Source organism: Haliotis asinina, chromosome 1 (genome assembly GCF_037392515.1).
Source record: "Haliotis asinina isolate JCU_RB_2024 chromosome 1, JCU_Hal_asi_v2, whole genome shotgun sequence".
In the NCBI taxonomy this organism is placed as follows: Eukaryota; Metazoa; Mollusca; class Gastropoda; order Lepetellida; family Haliotidae; genus Haliotis; species Haliotis asinina.
The window spans coordinates 73953675-73971190 of NC_090280.1; the positions used below are offsets into that span (position 1 = coordinate 73953675).

Consider the following 17516-nt stretch of genomic DNA (forward strand, 5'->3'; position numbering starts at 1 on the left):
ATAGTGAAATTGACCTTGGATTGCATAATGGATGAAAACACATAACATCTTGTTGTCAACCTCTCTGGTCCATTAGTGAGACGTCTCGGTTCAGCTGATAGTAAGGTGTTTTTGCATCGTCTGGTAATGTCAGAAAGTAGTTCTGTTGAAAATTGAATGAATGTTAACTGACAAGAACAACCTACAACTGCGTCTTCTTTTCAGGTAAGTAGGACTCGTGCCGAGCCATCGCTTGATTGGGCTTGTAAAGGAACATTGCATTTAAAGATATTCAATGTAGACACACTATCCCCCCGATTTCCCTTTCTGCAATTTCTTTAACTTTATTACCACTTCAAGAAGATTTAATCAATTTTGTGCTTTCATCTGACTCTTTTGCAGAACTGAAAGTATTTTTCTCTACGGATGGCTATACAGTTGTGCTCCGTATATCCGAACCTCAGATATCTGGAAAGCTCGCCTTCCGTTCATAAGCGTTCGAATAAACGGGGCACGACTATATTCATGTATATTGTATCACGCTGAATGTTACTTCAATATGATATCATGTACTTTTGTAGTAATGTTATAAAATGCAAGTCGCATAAATGCTATGTGTCTGGAGAGGCATTAAAACACAACCTTTTGATTCCTTGCCGATTCAGGTTCTGAACAATATATCAGAAATAAATTATATGTAAAAGTAACGCCCACACACAGAATCAGTCTTTATTCTCTTTTCGACCACCACGGTGGTACAAGGTCATTAGATACATTTACACATAGATTTGAAAGTATTAACGGATGTATAAGAATATGGCTCTAAATAATGAGGTATAATTTGAGTGATACTTGCATGCATCTTACATCATGTCGCATTGTAGACATAGACAATACCTTTTTGATTAGACTCTGGCTAAGTGAGAGTGAACCTGATGTACGTCCTGACAAGGAATGAGTGAATGCCTGAGTTTAGTTTTACCATTGTGGAATCGAACCCGGATCTGACGAGCTTGACGAGCAAACGTTTTAACCAATAGGCTACCCTACGGCAGTTTTTACACACGATATTGTGGCATGTGAGTTATGTTCGTGTGAGTTTCATCTCGACAGCTGCGTGTTATCTGTCATGTGACATAATCCATTTCTCTATATCTGATTTGTGATGGACTGGTTTGTCTTGTACAGTAGGCGGTGTATTTGTACGTTGTCACATGTCTACATGTTAGTAGGCCGACCATTCTGTTGCATTACTGGATCTCCCTACGGTGGCAAATACGTATTTCCTACGCGCTTTCCCATAGTTTTCTTAGTTGGACGTAAGAAGTGATTGACTAGTAATTGAGTTTAGTTTTACGCCGCACTCAGTAATATTCCAGCCATACTGCGACAGTGTGTAAATAATCGAGTCTGGACCAGCCAAATCAGTGATCTACATCATGATCATCACTCTACGTAATTGGGATACGATGACATGTGTGAACCAAGTCTGACCACCCGATCAAATCTTACGACAAGCAAAGTGGTTTAACAAACGCTCATAGTTTCATAGCTCTGTCGTTGGTTTGTATTACAAGGGGGTAAGCGCAGTAGTTGGAACAGTGAAACAAATGCACGTGCGGTACGTGAGGTGTGCTAACTTAGACCAACCCTTCTTGTTCTTGGTGTTTCATTTGATGTACGTACCCCCGTGTAATACAAATCATCAATAGTAGGGATTTGAAACTATGACAATTTGGGCAACAGGAAGTTGAATAAAATTCTGTCATTTAAATGTTCAATTGACATGGTAAAGTTATGAGGAATCGCAATCTTGATTTCACTTTTTTGTAATCGTCGAAACATAATCGTTCACTTCTTTATCCTGTATCACAAAGTACAGGACAGTGTTGATAGTGTCAATGATTAGATAACTATCTACTGATACTGTGTAGCGTTATCTATGTACCTGTGAGAAAATTGTTTTTGTCAGCAATACCGATGTGATTATGATGCATTTTTCTGCCGTAAATTCCAGTTTTGATGTGTTGTTTAAGATGGAGAGATGCTGTGAAGTTAAGGGGATGCTGGTGTAGCCTGTTGGTAAAAGCGTCCGCTCGTCATGCCGAAGGCCGGGCTTTGGTTCCCCACATGCAGACAATATATGAAGACCATATCTGGTGCCCCCCCCCCCCCCTCCCACCGTGATCATGTTAGAATACAGCAGAGAAATGTGGCGTAAAGCAAAACTCACTCACTCACTATGAACTTAAGGTGGTAGTCCAGCTGTTAAAGCTTTCGCTTGTCTCGACTAAGATCCGGGTTTTATTCCCAATATGGGCACAGTCTGTGAAACCCATTTCTGATGTCCCCCGCCGTAAAGTTACTGTAATTAGGCAAATAGCGGTCATAAAGTTAAACGTGGCCGCAAAACATTGAGCTCTGCATAATATCATTCTCTTCCCACAGAGGTTACTCCTGTCATAACTTCCTATGTAGAACGACATCCAGATGGTTCTATGTCCACCACTGTCAGTGATCCAATGCGAAATACCGTGAGCAAATACGATGATTGAACAACTATTGCAACAGAGGTTGCTAGAAAATCCTAACCTACGATGTCGTACCACGTGGACGTGGCAACTAATAACACAATATCTAGAAATATTGTCGACCTTCATCCAGCGAAGAAAAAAACATGGAACTAAACGACATCATGTTCATTAAAAATATCCCCAAAATATCACAATTTCATATAATAATAAACAATTTTCATCATAGGATGTCACAAGGATATATTTACTGGATGTGAATATTTGATCATTTAACACGATTAAAAAAAAATAAAATCCTGCCTGGTTACTTATCTACACACTAACCGATCAATAAAACATAATTTCTGTATAAATCAGGATTCCACTTAAGGAGTAAAACAGATCATAGACCTGACACATGCTACATGCACATTGTTACAACACAAGCAGCTCATTCTGGGGTCAACAAGACGAAAAAGAAACCAGACCAAAATCTGACTTTTGTAACAACGAGATCATTCTGAAGGGATATGAGTCTTGTCTTTGTATATATCTCAAGACGTACATTCAAGAATACAGCTGAATACAAACCGCTTTACGTTGCATTATATCGCCATCTGATATATCATATTGGCATATCACGAAAATCAAAATGTCGCGTCTTCGGCGCTGCTGGAGACTTCAGATCGTCTGACACGTAACACAATTTGGATACTAACTTTTCAGTTGCATCAAACCCTGTCCTATCAAGACGCGTGTTTTTAATGATAAAGGCCAGAGGTGTTTCTTTTTCCAGATGTACCAGCCGTGACGTAATGACATCCTTCATAGTCATAATGTCAGCAGGTGCGCATTCTTGCAGAACAGATTCACTCTTGGATAAAGCATCTTTGGATCTCCTTATTCCGGACGCAATATCACCCCTCTTCCTTGTGATCATCTGAAGCTCTTCATCCGCCTTCTGTTGGACATAACGAAGGAGGAATCTCTTTCGGTCTTCTAATGTTTGAAGTACTCGGTGGAATGTCTCTCCAATATCGTTGACCTTGTTAGCTATCTGTATGTTGACATCTTCAACTTTGGAGCTGAAAACACGTCGGGAGGACGCAATGTCCACTCGATCTTTGGTTAATTTTGCATATATATTCGACACTTTTCCTGATGCTTTGTCGTGTGGGTTCTTAATGTCTGATGCGATATGTCTGGCGTGGTTGATTCTCAGGCAGGATGAACATACGGGAACATCACAAGTCTTGCAGAAGAGTGTTTCCTTCATCCAATGGTGCTCGCATAGTTTGATCTCACTGACAATGATATCTGGTTTGTCCAGAAGGTCTGTCAGTGCAACAACGACGTGTTCTCCTGAGAAGTATTTGGAAAAGCGTTCATGGTAATGTTTACATGTGTCACACATGTACGTGCGGCAATCAAGACATCTGGAAGTAGCACTGTCCTCTCTGGGACATTCATCACATTTAATCTTTCCCTGGCAATCTCTAAGTTCTAAAAGCAGGATGGCCTTGAGGGTGGAATAGTCTACAGGAAGACAAAGAGCAGCTCTGCTGTCAGTTACGTGTGTTTTATGGTCACAGACTGGACACTTTACCTCTTGGCACAAGCTGCTAAGATCGGTTAAGCACGAACTGCATATTCCGTGAAGACACGCCAGAAGACGGGGATGCTTGGCATGACCAAATGTGGTCGCACACCTTTGGCACCTAGTTGTAACGCTGCCAGCAATGCCTGAATGCCTTGATAGTGCCATGTTTCCACCTGTAGACAATATACCTGTAATTAACATAGATGGGACGTGTTACGTGGCACTCAACAAATTCTTGGAGGACATACGTATCAGTTTAAACTCGTATCATCACCAACACACCATTTATGTTTGAGTCCGCCAACATACTTGTCCACAGATTTTTATTCATGAAGAATGTAGGCCTCTGGCCCATGTTCATACATGTGGTCATACTGTTATGACACTATATACTGAACAGTAAAAGAAACGAAACATCGTTTTTGTCAAGTTTTCAAACAGACGACATAAACATAAACGCTTTATTTTATGAGATTTCATTTCTTTCGAAAGTTGCGTTTCTTTTGCTGTTCAGTACATATAGAGCGAGAGAATACTAATTGATCAATAGGTTATTATGAAATAGTTTGCATAATGAATATATACATGGGCAGTTTTCTAATGACCGTAACATAAGATGATGCCAAAAGCATGTTACATTTATCACAGGTAGGGTATGAAATAAATTTAGTAGGTATGTACTTCTCACTCAGTGTTTCATACAGGACACAAACCATCTAAAAATGGTATTCATCTTCGATGTACGAGGGGATGTCAATAAGTTTTGAGCCTTGCATAGAAAAACACAAATTACTGGTATGAACCACATTTATTTTTCAACATAGTCCCCTTTGTGAGTCAAGACACTTGTTCCATCTTTTCTGCCAGCCACTGATGCCATCTCTGTAGAAGGCGCCATTTTGGTCCTCAAACCTAGCCTCAGTAGCAGGAATAAGCTCATTATCATCCTGAAATCTACGACCACGCAAGTGTTTCTTGAGATCTGGGAACAGATGGTAATCACTTGGTGCCAGGTCTGGAGAGTAGGGAGGATGCGGCAAAATTTCGTACCCGCGTTCCTGGACAGCAGCGGCTGCAACGCGAGAGGTGTGTACTGGAGCATTGTCTTGATGTAGACGAATACCACGTCTGATCTTGCCCCGGCTCTTCTCCTTGATTGACTGTCGCATTTGCCACATCAAGTTAGCGTAATATTCCCTATTCATTGTTCTTCCTTTTGGTAAGTAATCTATGTGGATGACGCCTCTGCCATCCCAGAAGACTGTCGCCATTACCTTCTGCACTGATCTGGAGGCTTTGAACTTTATGGTCCTGGGAGAAGTGACATGTTTCCATTCCATGGATTCTTGTTTACTCTCAGGATCATAGTGGTGGATCCAAGTTTCATCACAGGTTTCTAGCCTAAAGTGAAAATCTTCTGGATTCTTGCTGTATCTGGTGAGCATGGAGTTGCTTATGGTGACCTTTGTTTGCTTCATTTCATTTGTAAGCATTCTTGGCACCCATCTTGCGCACACCTTAGACATGACGAGATGTTCATGAAGAATTGTCTCGATGGATCCGTGTGAAATGCCTGTGGTCTCCTCTAACTCGCGGAGTGTGATTCGACGATTTTCCAGCACAAGTCTATGCACTCTGTCAATGTTTTCCAGACTAGTGCTTGTTGTTGGGCGACCTGGACGGGGTCATCTTCAAGACTCTGTCTACCATGCTTAAATTCATTGACCCATCGTTTGATGGTAGCAGATGAAGGGGAAGACTTTCTATAAACTGCTGAAAGCCTTTCTTCAATGGTCTTCGCCGAGTTTCCTTCAAGAACTAAAATGTAATTACTGCTCTATACTCAATTTCATGCATTTTCACTGCCGTGAGGTGTGTGTGTGTGTGTGTGTGTGTGTGTGTGTGTGTGTTTGTGTGTGTGTTTGTGTGTGTGTTGTGTTTGTGGAGGAGGGGGGGTCTCTTTCTGAGGGTATTTAATAGACCAGGAGACATTCGACCATTCAACCGTTCGTGTTGAAGTTGGTGAAAAGGGTCTTCAAGGTCTTGTCCGAGCAAGTATATTGAGAGGAGATGGTTACCAGTCATATTTGAAACGACAGAGCAGAGTAGATGGTGTGGGGCCTTGGTTGGCCCTGGTTGACAAATGGCAAAATGGAAGTTTGCTTCTTTCGTTGTTTTCTCCTGCTGCAGCTGATTGCAAAAATCCACTCCATGATGGACGTTGTGAGAGTGTATTATCAAGTGAAAAACTTGCTAGCCATAGAGTATCCAAAGGTTTTGTCAAGCAAAGAATTGGTGCAGTTGAGTTGGGTAATTCAACTGGTCCAATCGTAACAGACTGTAGGCCTGATGTGGAAGGTTTGTGGTATACCTCGGCAGGGATCTTTGCGCCCTTAGCTGCTACGTCAGTTGATATCATGATCTGAGTGGAGCGAGGTATAGATATCTGAACGGGTTCTTTCCTGACTGGCGTTACACAAGCAATTCCAATGACCAAAACTTTGTCATCTGAAAGACGTGCAAGATACAAGCGTGGGAACTCTCTATATTCATCAGCAAAGGAAAAGCTGCAGAGGATATTAGCCAATTCTTTACTTTCATACTTGCGGTTAATGTAAGTAGATATGGCCAATAATATTGGTGAGACAAAAGATCCTGAACGAAAGGCAGATATCATACTGTGAGCATTTTCTGTTTGACGACGTTGACAGACTTTCATTTGGTCCCACTTGGACTTTATTATGCCACACACGAAACGATTTAAAGAGTCTGGTAACAATCTGCTGCTTTCATCAAGTTTTGTTATTTCAGGATAGTTATCACTGTCATACACTGTGGATCGTATATTATCACGTATATGATCAGCTGCAATGTCTATGATTGAATCCTTGCTTTTCAAATATTGGATTCTTAAGATGCAATTTCTTTCATTCAAGAATGTGTAAATTCTGGGCTTTCCATGTTCATATCCATTGACGCCACCTAGAAAGATATTCATAAAAGATGTGAGATCCTTAGTGAATGCTGACATTCATCATTTTCATTCACGAATATACATGCAGAGTTCCTTAAATTCTTCATGTTTTGTTGTATCGAGCGGCCGACCTCTTCCATCTGTATTATCCTATATTAGAAATGGCTTACCAGCATAGTAGAAGACCTGACAATCATGATGGTATTCCACCTTTGGTGCTATATAATGAAAGGTAGTTCAGATCCGGAGTTTGACAGCGTCCTCCCACTCGTCAGCTCGAGCTTCTGCTTTCTTGAGTATACTTTGAATAGAATCCTTCGTCATAACCTCGTGTGACTTGACTCTACGATAATTGGGAGTTTTTAAATCAGATTTTCCCTTTGCTATTTCCTTAGTACATTTGAGACAATGTGTTTTGACGTTGACAACAGGAGTATCTGAGCGCAATTTAGAACCTGAGCTTTTAATGTCGGGAGATAGGAGTTCTTTGTGTTTTCTTTTGAATGAATTGATGCTGCTCTCTCTGAAGTAGTGTCTTCTGCATTCGCCATGGACAACAAATGGTAACTTTGCCTTGCTTTCTTCAAAATATGACTGGTAGCCATCTCCTCTCAATATACTTGCTCGGACAATACCATGAAGACCCTTTTCACCAACTTCAACACGATCGGTTGAATGTCTTTTCCGCAGGTTGGCATTCAACATCTCTCCATCATTATGTTGTGTTTTATGTTGTTCTGTCAGTTTTCAGCTCTTACTTCAATAAAGTTCACCCAAATATCACATCTTATCTACTTCTTTTGTTCCATAAAGTCATTGAATTGTTTCAAAATTAAAATTTACTGAAATGTTTTGGAAAAATCATGATGAAATCCATAATTTCTCGTCTCATCGGTGACGGTGTTTTTTCTCAGAGAAATGCACTTACTGTACTGCTTACCAGACAACATATCATACATGCTTATCACCTTCACATGGATTCAATGGTATTTTTTCAAGAAAAAGATGAAAGCATCTATCTTGAGAGGATAGTAATTCTGTTCATCAATAACAGTTGAAAATGTATTAAGTCAACCATAGTAGACATTGCAATAAATTTGACTAAAAGCACAAGCATCAAATGTGTTGTTATCATACCATTTTCTATTATCTTATGTATGTGTGGTGTCCAAAGTAATATATTAAGATTCCCTGTGAGATGAGTTTTCATTTGTCAAATGGCATAATTATTGACAACATATATGTGTGTATAATCATTTTTTTATGGTTTTGGTGGGCCTTCTTGAAATAAGCGGCCATTTTGAAAATGTCAAAATGCATGATATCAATATATTTAGATTCCTTGTGAGATGAGTTTTCATTTGACACATCACATGACATAATTATTGACAAAATCTCTGTGTGTATAATCATTTTAATGATTTTTACGGCCATTTGGAAATTGGCGGCCATCTTGAAAATGCCACAATGTAGAATTTGCAGAACTTTGTACTTTGCACTTGTTCTGATGCTTTCCTGAAAAATTCAGCTTTCTACTATTTTTTTTGTCATATCGAATGCTCCTGGCCTATAAGTCAAGGGCATCATTGGGACAGAAGCGATTTGAAAGAATGCCACAACTGAGTTTACAGGAATCGTAACGCGCTCTGGGAAAGTTCGAAGCAGGAACTTCGCAGAAAGCCGTTGCCAGGCGTTTTAATGTCAACCAATGAACCTTTAGCCGTTGTGTAAGTAGACATCAGCAGACAGGAAGCGTTGTAGACAGTAGAAGGTCAACTTCCATTTACAACGTTTACAAGACGGAGAAATTCGACTGTCGCACCCCCGAGATCGCTTCAGGCGGCAACAGCAACAGCAGCAAACACAACTGGCAGACATTGGAGACGATTCGGACGCTTTACAGTCAGGCGGCGCCTGACACACGCTGATTACGATCCCGGCGCTCCTACCATGGTACCCATGTTGCAGCCCCGACGCCGTCAAGCCTTTTTCGGATGAGTAGAGGTGCTGTGTTTCCTCTGTTGATGGAAGAGAATATTTATCGGCGACACGGTGAACGTTACGCCACTGCAGACGAGTTAGACAGCGAGATCGATTCGCCATAGCCAGTGTGGTGGTTTGTGAAACAATACATACATGTACTCATGGCAATCTGACAGCACAGCGCATTGTGGATGAAAGGCCTGAAGAAGCTCCTTCGCTGCGCCGTCACCTACGACGTCAGCGTCAGTTAATATTCCAGCATGACAACGCACGCCCCATGCCGCACAAGTGACACAAGCTTTCCTTCAGCAAACTAGAACCACTGCGATGGACTGGTCCGCTTACTCACCACACGGAAACCCCCATTGACCACTTGTGGGGCGAACTGGGGAGTTTGCAGACATCAGCCACCGCCAGCCAACGTTGTAGATTTGACCTTGGCGTGGCCTTTTATGGCAAGCATTGGTTCCTGAAGGTCTGTTCTACCCCCGGACCTCCACGGGTTTCGTTCTTTAAAGGGCCGGTCATAACATGTATAGGTACATAAACATGTTAAGGTTTTGATCTGTTTCTTTGAAAATGATTTAATCTGTCCTCACCTTGATTTCATCATGTCAGTATATTTGACATACCATGTGAGTGAAGAGTTTCAGAAACATCCAGAATTTTTCCACTTCTGCTCAGTTTACACGAGCCTAGCTGAAGCAAAGCATTGTGGGTAGTTGATTAAGGTTCAAAGGCTGAAGATAATTTCTTGTCAAGTGAAGACCTATAATGCAATAGTTTGATTGGCAATGGCCAGAACTTCAGCTTGTGTTATACCGGTAAAAACATATAGAGTATGCACATAAACACTCACCGTCACCTTCTGAAACATCTATCAATGTCTTTTGTGATCACTGTCTTACACCAGAAATGCGTCTACAACAACATCAGTGATGTCATACGATAAACACATGTGTCGCAGATAACCCAGATATAGTTGGGTGATAACGTTGGTTGCCTAACCACAGGGCTGACATGTTATGGTGTTAACCGTGAAGTCCCGGGTATGGCTGAGTGCGGCGTGAAAGTAAACTCAGTCACTCTTATGGTGTTTTTTCATGTACATCACCAATACACACCAGCTCTGCGTGATAAATGTATCAGGTTGGTTGGCTGCTGTTTTGTTCTTTACCTCCGCACAAAATAAATAAATTGATAATGTTGTCTTCTGCAGTATTTCATGCTTGCTTGACAAGGGTGTTAAAAGATATACTGAAAGATAACATCCAAGTGGTAAACATGAATAATTGAGTGTTCTGCGAAACCCACTCTGCTTATTTCGAAGCTTTCCAACTACTGTCTGTGATTGATTTTTAACTGAACACGCACTTGACTGTGAACTCAGACGAACATACAGAATGCCTTTCACACATCGCTGACCGTGACATTTCACTGTCTACCATCTCACCATGAGAGGAAGAATGAAGATGTGTGTTTTGATGCTGTTTGTTGTACAAGAAACAACAGAGGCGGGTAAGTTTACCAATTTGCGTAGGTTGTTTTGCTGTTGGGTTGCTATCCAATGGGGTGATGTGCTGTAGAAGATTTACTCTGTGTTGGGGATCGAATATATGACATTTTTGGCCTTAAGGGAAGTATTGTTGTGTTACTGTATATTTTCTCGTGAGTGAATGTTTTTTTCCTGTGTTTTTTTCTTCTTTTCCATGTGGAAAATGAAATATTTCAAGAACAATCATGAAGTAGGAAGGGCTGGTGTTATCAAATCGGTTGCAAAATATCTTTTTTACCCAGAAGATTGTCAATGTTTCAATTCTCTGTTTATGCACTCTTGAAAACAAATGCTAGTTAGTCCACGTATTTTTTCGTTATTTCCAGCGAAATAATAACACTACATAAATACATTTGACATCAGCAGACATGCTTTATAGCGTTCCGTTCTGAGATATATTTATTTTTAGGTCTTCATTCACAGGATAAGCTTTATTGTGTCAGTAAGTTTTCAAATTTCGCCTCCGATCAGACCCATGTGATACACAACGACATACAAATCGACCGAAAGAAGATAGTAATAACCCACAAAATCCTACGTTCGCGATAACTGCTTTTGAAAGTTTGCTCATTCAATTACAAAGATTAGTGTGACTTCATATATACGATAGAAATATTTTGTAGTCATTTATGATTCTGGTAGTTTGAAAAAAAAAAAAAAACAAAAAAAAAAGAAAAAAAAAAGAAAAAAGAAACCCTCGCAAATTGTGGGGTTTTTTGTGCTCGAAGATGTCTGCTATGAATATTTTGTGTTTTTTGTGTCACTTTCATGCTCAAGGATCGACATGTGAACTTGTGTTAACCCACGTTAGATTCACACTAATAGGGAAATTAATGACTGTGTCGTGCTTAAGAAAATAGATATACTATTCGAAGACAGTAACTGTACATGTTGCTGTTTTAAAAGATAATAACATGTTTTGTGGTGTGTTCCGTGAGCACTGTTTAACTGCTGACTTCAAAATATCGAAATCTGTTGGAATTGACTCTAGGCATCGTGACGTCCTTGTCATAAAGTCGGTTCACAAATTCAACATCGCGTGTGTCCACTGTTGTTGATGCAGACTTCACAAAGATAATGCATAGACGACACCAGGCGATTGAAGAAAGCTTGGGGAATGTTGTTCCATGTCTGAACCAACGTTCAGCTAACGTTAATGGCTGGTTCTGGGCTTGACGTAAACGTCGTTCCATTTCGCCCTTCAGTAGGGGACAGGCCCTGAGAAACAGCTGGTCAGGGAAGTACAGGACTGTTCTGCTGTCCCATATGAAACAACATGAACGGGCATTATCTTTTTGAAACGTGAAGTTAAATTTCTGTCCTTGAATGAACGGATGCACATAGGCCCACTGATCTCATTCCAGTATCACGAACCTGTGAGAGTGCCGTTGACAATGTAAAATTGTGTCACAGCATCGGATGCTATACCTCCCCACCTCACCACCACCATAACGCTTTCTCCAAAACAACAACAACAACAACAACAACAACAACAACAACAAAAACCGACGTTGGACAACGCATGCATCAGCATACCGTTCACCTCGCCGTCTGTACACACTTGTACTGACCTCTGAGCTGGTGAAATCTCGACCCGTCTGAGGACAAACCACCATCTCAATGTTGTCAGTCGCAACATACCTGGCATGGTGTACTTGCCGGTGATGATGGCGCAAAAGTGGGACGTATTGCAGACTGTCGGGGCAGTGTGTTGTGTTCCCTCAGTCAGTTCCATACAATAACTGATTGGACGTTAACCAGGAATTGTCCTAGCAGTGAAACCGACAGCCTGCAATCGATTCCTTAGATGGGTCAGTAGAATGTGATTGTCTTGCTGACGTCACGACGTGATGTGTGGGTGGCCGGTTCTCCCACGTTCCCGTTATGTTGAAAACGTCTCCATTGACATGAGAACGTATGTCGATGGACACCTAATGTCTGGCCGCTACATGTTGGTCTTTCCAATCTCTTTAAGCCGTGGCTTGACGTAGCCACTAATTAGATTGAAATTAACATGTTGAGGACAATCAGCTGTTTTTCTAGTTGCATGTGATCTGCTTAGTCATAAAATTTACATGAAAGAATTTCCCAAGTGGGTGAATGGTGGAAGATCGAAATTCATCAACTGATCAGTTTGGCAAGTACATCAAAAGAGCGTCAAAGTAACATTTGAAAAAATGTTAGAATCAGATCCTTTGAGACGTTTCTTCATAGTGGGGATCATGGGCCCATTTATCAGCTGTGCTCTGAGAGGAGATTACTCTCAAAACATCTCCATCAGACAACACATGTCCTGCCATGATTCTGTGGATTGTCATGGTACTGCCCAAAGGGAACCCCATGCGTGTGGCTTATTCTTAATATGGGCATGGTGCATCTTTGCACGCTGCCAAGTTAGGGGAGATAACTCTTGTTCATATAGTATTACTGGACCTTGGAGACCAGGTATGTTGCCCACTACAGCCCTTTTGAGTCAGAAACGGACCGATGAATTGCAAATTGTATCATTGTACTTGCCACATAAATAGTACACATGTTTATCATTTACTCAAAACCTCTACGTCACGCAATCTAAATGTATTTGATCTGGCAACATCTCCTTTGCCATTATTTATATTCACGTGGCTATTTTGTACAATGATAAAATTTGCAATTCATCGGTCCGTTTCTGACTCAAACGGACTGTAAATGCAATTATCTGATAACAGCATGATGTTTGGGTTGTCACTATTTTACCCCCATCCGTTCATATGTAGAGGGTGTTGACCATGTCAGTGGGGCCAGTGTGATGCGATGTGGTAACCAAGAGGTTAAAGCGTTCAATCGTCTCGCCTATGACCTCGGGTTCGATTCCACACATGGATGCATGGAGGGTCTGATGGTTAACGCTTTTACTCGTCACACCGAAGATCCGGATTCGATTCCCTGCATGGATACAGTAAGTGAAGCTCATTGATATCGCTGCGTAAAACCATAATCACTCACTCGATCAGGTGAGGTTTCTTGGGATCGGTTCTAGCCCACGGGAATGGTAAAAACTGAGGATGTTGATATAAATGGTACAACTAACACCAAACTTTACTATTATGCAGATACAAACCATGCTCTAGGGAAGCCAGCAAGTTCCAGTACTGCCGAGAATCAAGGAGCAAGTAGTGCAGTTGATGGAAAGAAGGACACGGACTGGCGTTCTCTTAGTTGTTTTTCTGTAGACTTCGGCGACCGTGATCAATGGTGGCAAGTGGACCTTCAATACCAGGTCTTAGTGAAGAAGATCACTGTGTCCTCGAGGTCGGACTGCTGTCGTAAGTAAAAATATTTTTCACCGTGAAGATCCGGGTTAGAATTGGAATGCTGCACGTACATGCCACCACCAGAGATGCACCCATCACAACATCAGCGATGTCAAACGACAAACACATGTCTCGCAGATAAGTGAATGAGTTTAGACTTACTCCGTATTCATCAATATTCCAGCTATATGGCGGTCTTACAGATAAACCAGATGTAGGTGCTTGATAACGTTGGTTGCCTAATCTTATGGTATTAACCGTGAAGATCCGGGTTAGAACTGATCTTCAGTAACCCATGCTTGTCGTAAGAAGTGACTTGCAGGATCGGGTGGTCAGGCTCACAGACTTGGACGACACATGTCATCGTATCCCAATTGCATAGATCGATACCCATGCTGTTGATCACTGTTTATCACTTGTCTTGTCCAGACGCGATTATTCACAGACCGCCGCTGCATACTTGTAGGTGGACTATTGCTGAGTGCGTTGTAAAACAACCGGATGAGGTTTCAAATAGCACTATTGTATTTTGAAGTTCGATTAATGTCCTTACTTCTGGAACACTGGGACGGTGGGGTAGCCTAGTGGTCAAAACGTTCACTCGTCACGCCGAAGATCCGGGTTCGATTCCCCACATGGGTACAATGTGTGAACCATATTTTCCGGTGTCCCACCCCGTGATATTGCTGGAATATTGCTAAAAGCGGCGTAAAACTAAACTCACTCACTCTGAAACACTTGGTATTGTACACTATATTTCAAATCTGTGGGCTTTGAGATTGTTGTTTGTTTAGTCGTACCCATCAATATTTCGTCTATACGGCGATGGTTTGTAAATAATCGAGTATGAATCAGACATGGTCAACAACATGAGCATTGCTATATGCAACTGGGAGTCAGCACGCTTGGCCACTCGTCAAATCTGCAGGTCTAAAATAAAGTCAATAGTATGGTTATTAGTATGTACGATTATGGTATCAAATTAATACATTGTATGTATGGATGATGTATTTTCAGCTGACAGGTTACACGATTTTTCCGTGGACACTTACGATATGGATCCCTCCGTGAATCCACATGCTACTGCAAAACAATGCTACTTCTACTCGGGCAATGTGACGTCCCCAGGGGTCACGGTCACAGTGACCTGCACAAGGCCGGTCAGTGGCCGGTATCTTCGTCTTACAGGGAAGAACAGAAGAAATAATATTGATGTGCTACAGTTCTGTGAAGTGCAAGTCTTTGGGGATAAGCAAACACACTTCAGTTCATGTGAGTCAGTACAGCCTCTACGTTTGAACAGATACAGGTGCATTAATTAAGCACCACTCAGTTTTTGAAAATTCAGCTTGAATACTGCAAAGTTTTGGCGACTGATGTTTAAAGAGAAAATGGAAAAATGTTATTTTGCAAGCAAAAATGATAACAAAGAAAATTTAGATGTTCCTAAACATTTTTTTCACAATATCAAAAATACGTTTACCTCGTTTTCCCCAATGCAAGTCACAAGAAAATGTTTTTAAAAAATTGAATTCATAGAAATGATTATTTCACGATTTTACACACTCAGCAATAGTTGTTTCTTGTTTCAATAGTTGAAAATGGTGACATTAACGTGCCTATCTTTATCTCAAAGCAGAATTTTATTTCTACCTGTCTTTTGAACATCTAAATCACTGTAAACGGTCTATTTCGATTCAGTCATAAATTAGACAACTTAATTCCTCTAAAAAATGCAATTCATCAAAATATGAATACATTTGAGATCGTTTTACGTGACTTGCATAATGCTGTTTTAGCTTTCTTGCACACTAATGCCTTCCAACAATTCTTTGACTGTTTTTCAGTAATTTATATACTAGGTAGGTAAGAGGGTAACGCTTCCTGTGGCGTTTAGTGTACAAGTTCTAATTATGCATAATTAGGAAGGGTGGGTGCGTGAGTTACGTTTCACGCCGCACTCTGCAATATTCCAGCTAATGGAGTCTGGATCAGACAATCCAGTGATCAACAGCATGAGTATCGATCTGCGCAATTGGGAACCGACGACATATGTCAACCAAATCAGCGAGCCTGACCACTTGATCCCTTTAGTCGCCTCTTATGACAAACATAGTCACCTTTTATGGCTAGCATCATTAGGAAGAACCCGAATATCAGATTCAGACATTTTTTCCAACAATTCAGACTCTCAGCTGACAAAAATTTTCAAAAGCCAAGGGACATTGTTAAGATTTTGGAATAAATCCTTGAAAATGGAAAAACCTGAAAAAGAACTGTTTCAGGTATGGACAATTATTCTAATTAAGGTACATGGTAAGTTCAGAAGTGTTTTTATTGTTGAAATGTTAATTGGTTGCTTTATCCAATTCCAAAGGTCATTTTTCGGAACGTGTTTAGAATTTCATTTTAGGCAAAATTAATACACGCACGCACACACACGCACACACACACACACATATATATATGTGTGTGTATATATTCGTCAAAGGCCACGAGGGGAACCTAATAATTGCGGATACATCAACCCATGGCCCCCTCGTGACCAGTGGACTACTTATAATATACTCTCCCCTAAAAGAAACGCATACGTGTATATTCAATTCAGTCTTCTGTAACGTGAGATAGAACGTGTAATTCTGGATCAGTTGCAGCGACATTTCACAGTATAAGGCTTATTGTATGTTTAGCTTATGAATTCGCCTGTATTGTAGATTCAAGAATCGAACGTTATTGCAGCACTGGACCCGTTTCTTTTCTTTGGAGAGTATATGTTTGGTCCCGGTGAGTGAGTGAATATAGTTTTACACCACTTTTAGCTGCTTTTTAGAAATATCACGGCGCGGATACACCAGAATGGAGATTCATACATTGTACTTATGAATGGAGTCGAAACCCGGTTTTCGTCGTGACACGCGAAAGCATCAACCATATTTGTGATGCGTTAAAGAAGGAACAAAGAAATACACAGACAAACGCCAATTGTGGACAGCGGTAGCTACCCCTGATGACCTACCTATTTTACATCATGTGTAAGAATGATAACGTTGTATTTACAGGCTCAACGCTTAAACGTCAGCGTGGTAAACGGTTCAGGAGTACTTTCCTACAGGATCTACAGTCGGAAGTCACCAACCCTGCAGCTTGTGCCTCGGCTTGTGAAAGGGACATCCGCTGCAGCGGTTTCAACTTTAAGCTGGCGGAAGGTACATGTCAGTTGGTGCTGGACACAGAGATCGGGGCAGCGGTTGCTGATGCTTCTTGGAGTTGTTATCAGTATGAGCCATGCTGGGTGCCTTGTCCAGCAGTCTAGCCACTGACCACTATATACGTGATTCATTATCACATTGGCGTCGATGGGATAGCCAAGTCAAAATATTGATTCCAGAACAGTCTCGTTTCCTGTTTGTAGGGCTCCGTCCTATTGCGCAATTTCGTGCGATAACCAGTCCAAAATTTTAGCCTAATTCATTTACCTGGATACATACATATATATATATATTAATCAGTATTTTTTTATACGTCTTAACACTTGTATATTGCATCAAAAACTAAAGCTAAAAACTTTAGCTGTCTGATGTTAGATCAGTCGCATTGTGCGTTACATGACTACGCTGAA

At 41.0% G+C, this 17516-nt stretch overlaps 2 protein-coding genes across 2 annotated transcripts; one reads left to right on the forward strand and one right to left on the reverse strand.

Moving 5' to 3' along the window:
• Nucleotides 1–695: 695 nt before the first annotated feature.
• Nucleotides 696–10009, reverse strand: LOC137297006 (E3 ubiquitin-protein ligase TRIM45-like). Its single transcript, XM_067828952.1, has 2 exons — nucleotides 9909–10009; nucleotides 696–4280 (listed from the first exon to the last, which is right to left on the reverse strand). Exon 2 carries the CDS (start codon nucleotides 4255–4257, stop codon nucleotides 3118–3120), a length of 1140 nt encoding a protein of 379 aa, XP_067685053.1. The 5' UTR covers nucleotides 4258–4280; nucleotides 9909–10009; the 3' UTR covers nucleotides 696–3117.
• A 494-nt stretch (nucleotides 10010–10503) lies between these two features.
• On the forward strand, nucleotides 10504–17210 carry LOC137275057 (uncharacterized). The gene is made up of 4 exons (XM_067808151.1): nucleotides 10504–10567; nucleotides 13697–13909; nucleotides 14915–15169; nucleotides 16957–17210. Exons 1-4 carry the CDS (start codon nucleotides 10504–10506, stop codon nucleotides 17208–17210), a joined length of 786 nt encoding a protein of 261 aa, XP_067664252.1.
• The last annotated feature ends 306 nt before the right edge of the window (nucleotides 17211–17516 follow it).

Bases quoted from the DNA above. Each gene is read 5' to 3' on its own strand.
- LOC137297006 (XM_067828952.1), bottom strand. From the start codon at position 4,257: ATGGCACTATCAAGGCATTCAGGCATTGCTGGCAGCGTTACAACTAGG.
- LOC137275057 (XM_067808151.1), top strand. From the start codon at position 10,504: ATGAGAGGAAGAATGAAGATGTGTGTTTTGATGCTGTTTGTTGTACAA. The intron at 10,568-13,696 runs GTAAGTTTACCA...ACTATTATGCAG, and splicing joins ACAAGAAACAACAGAGGCGG to ATACAAACCATGCTCTAGGG. The intron at 15,170-16,956 runs GTGAGTCAGTAC...TTGTATTTACAG, and splicing joins GCAAACACACTTCAGTTCAT to GCTCAACGCTTAAACGTCAG.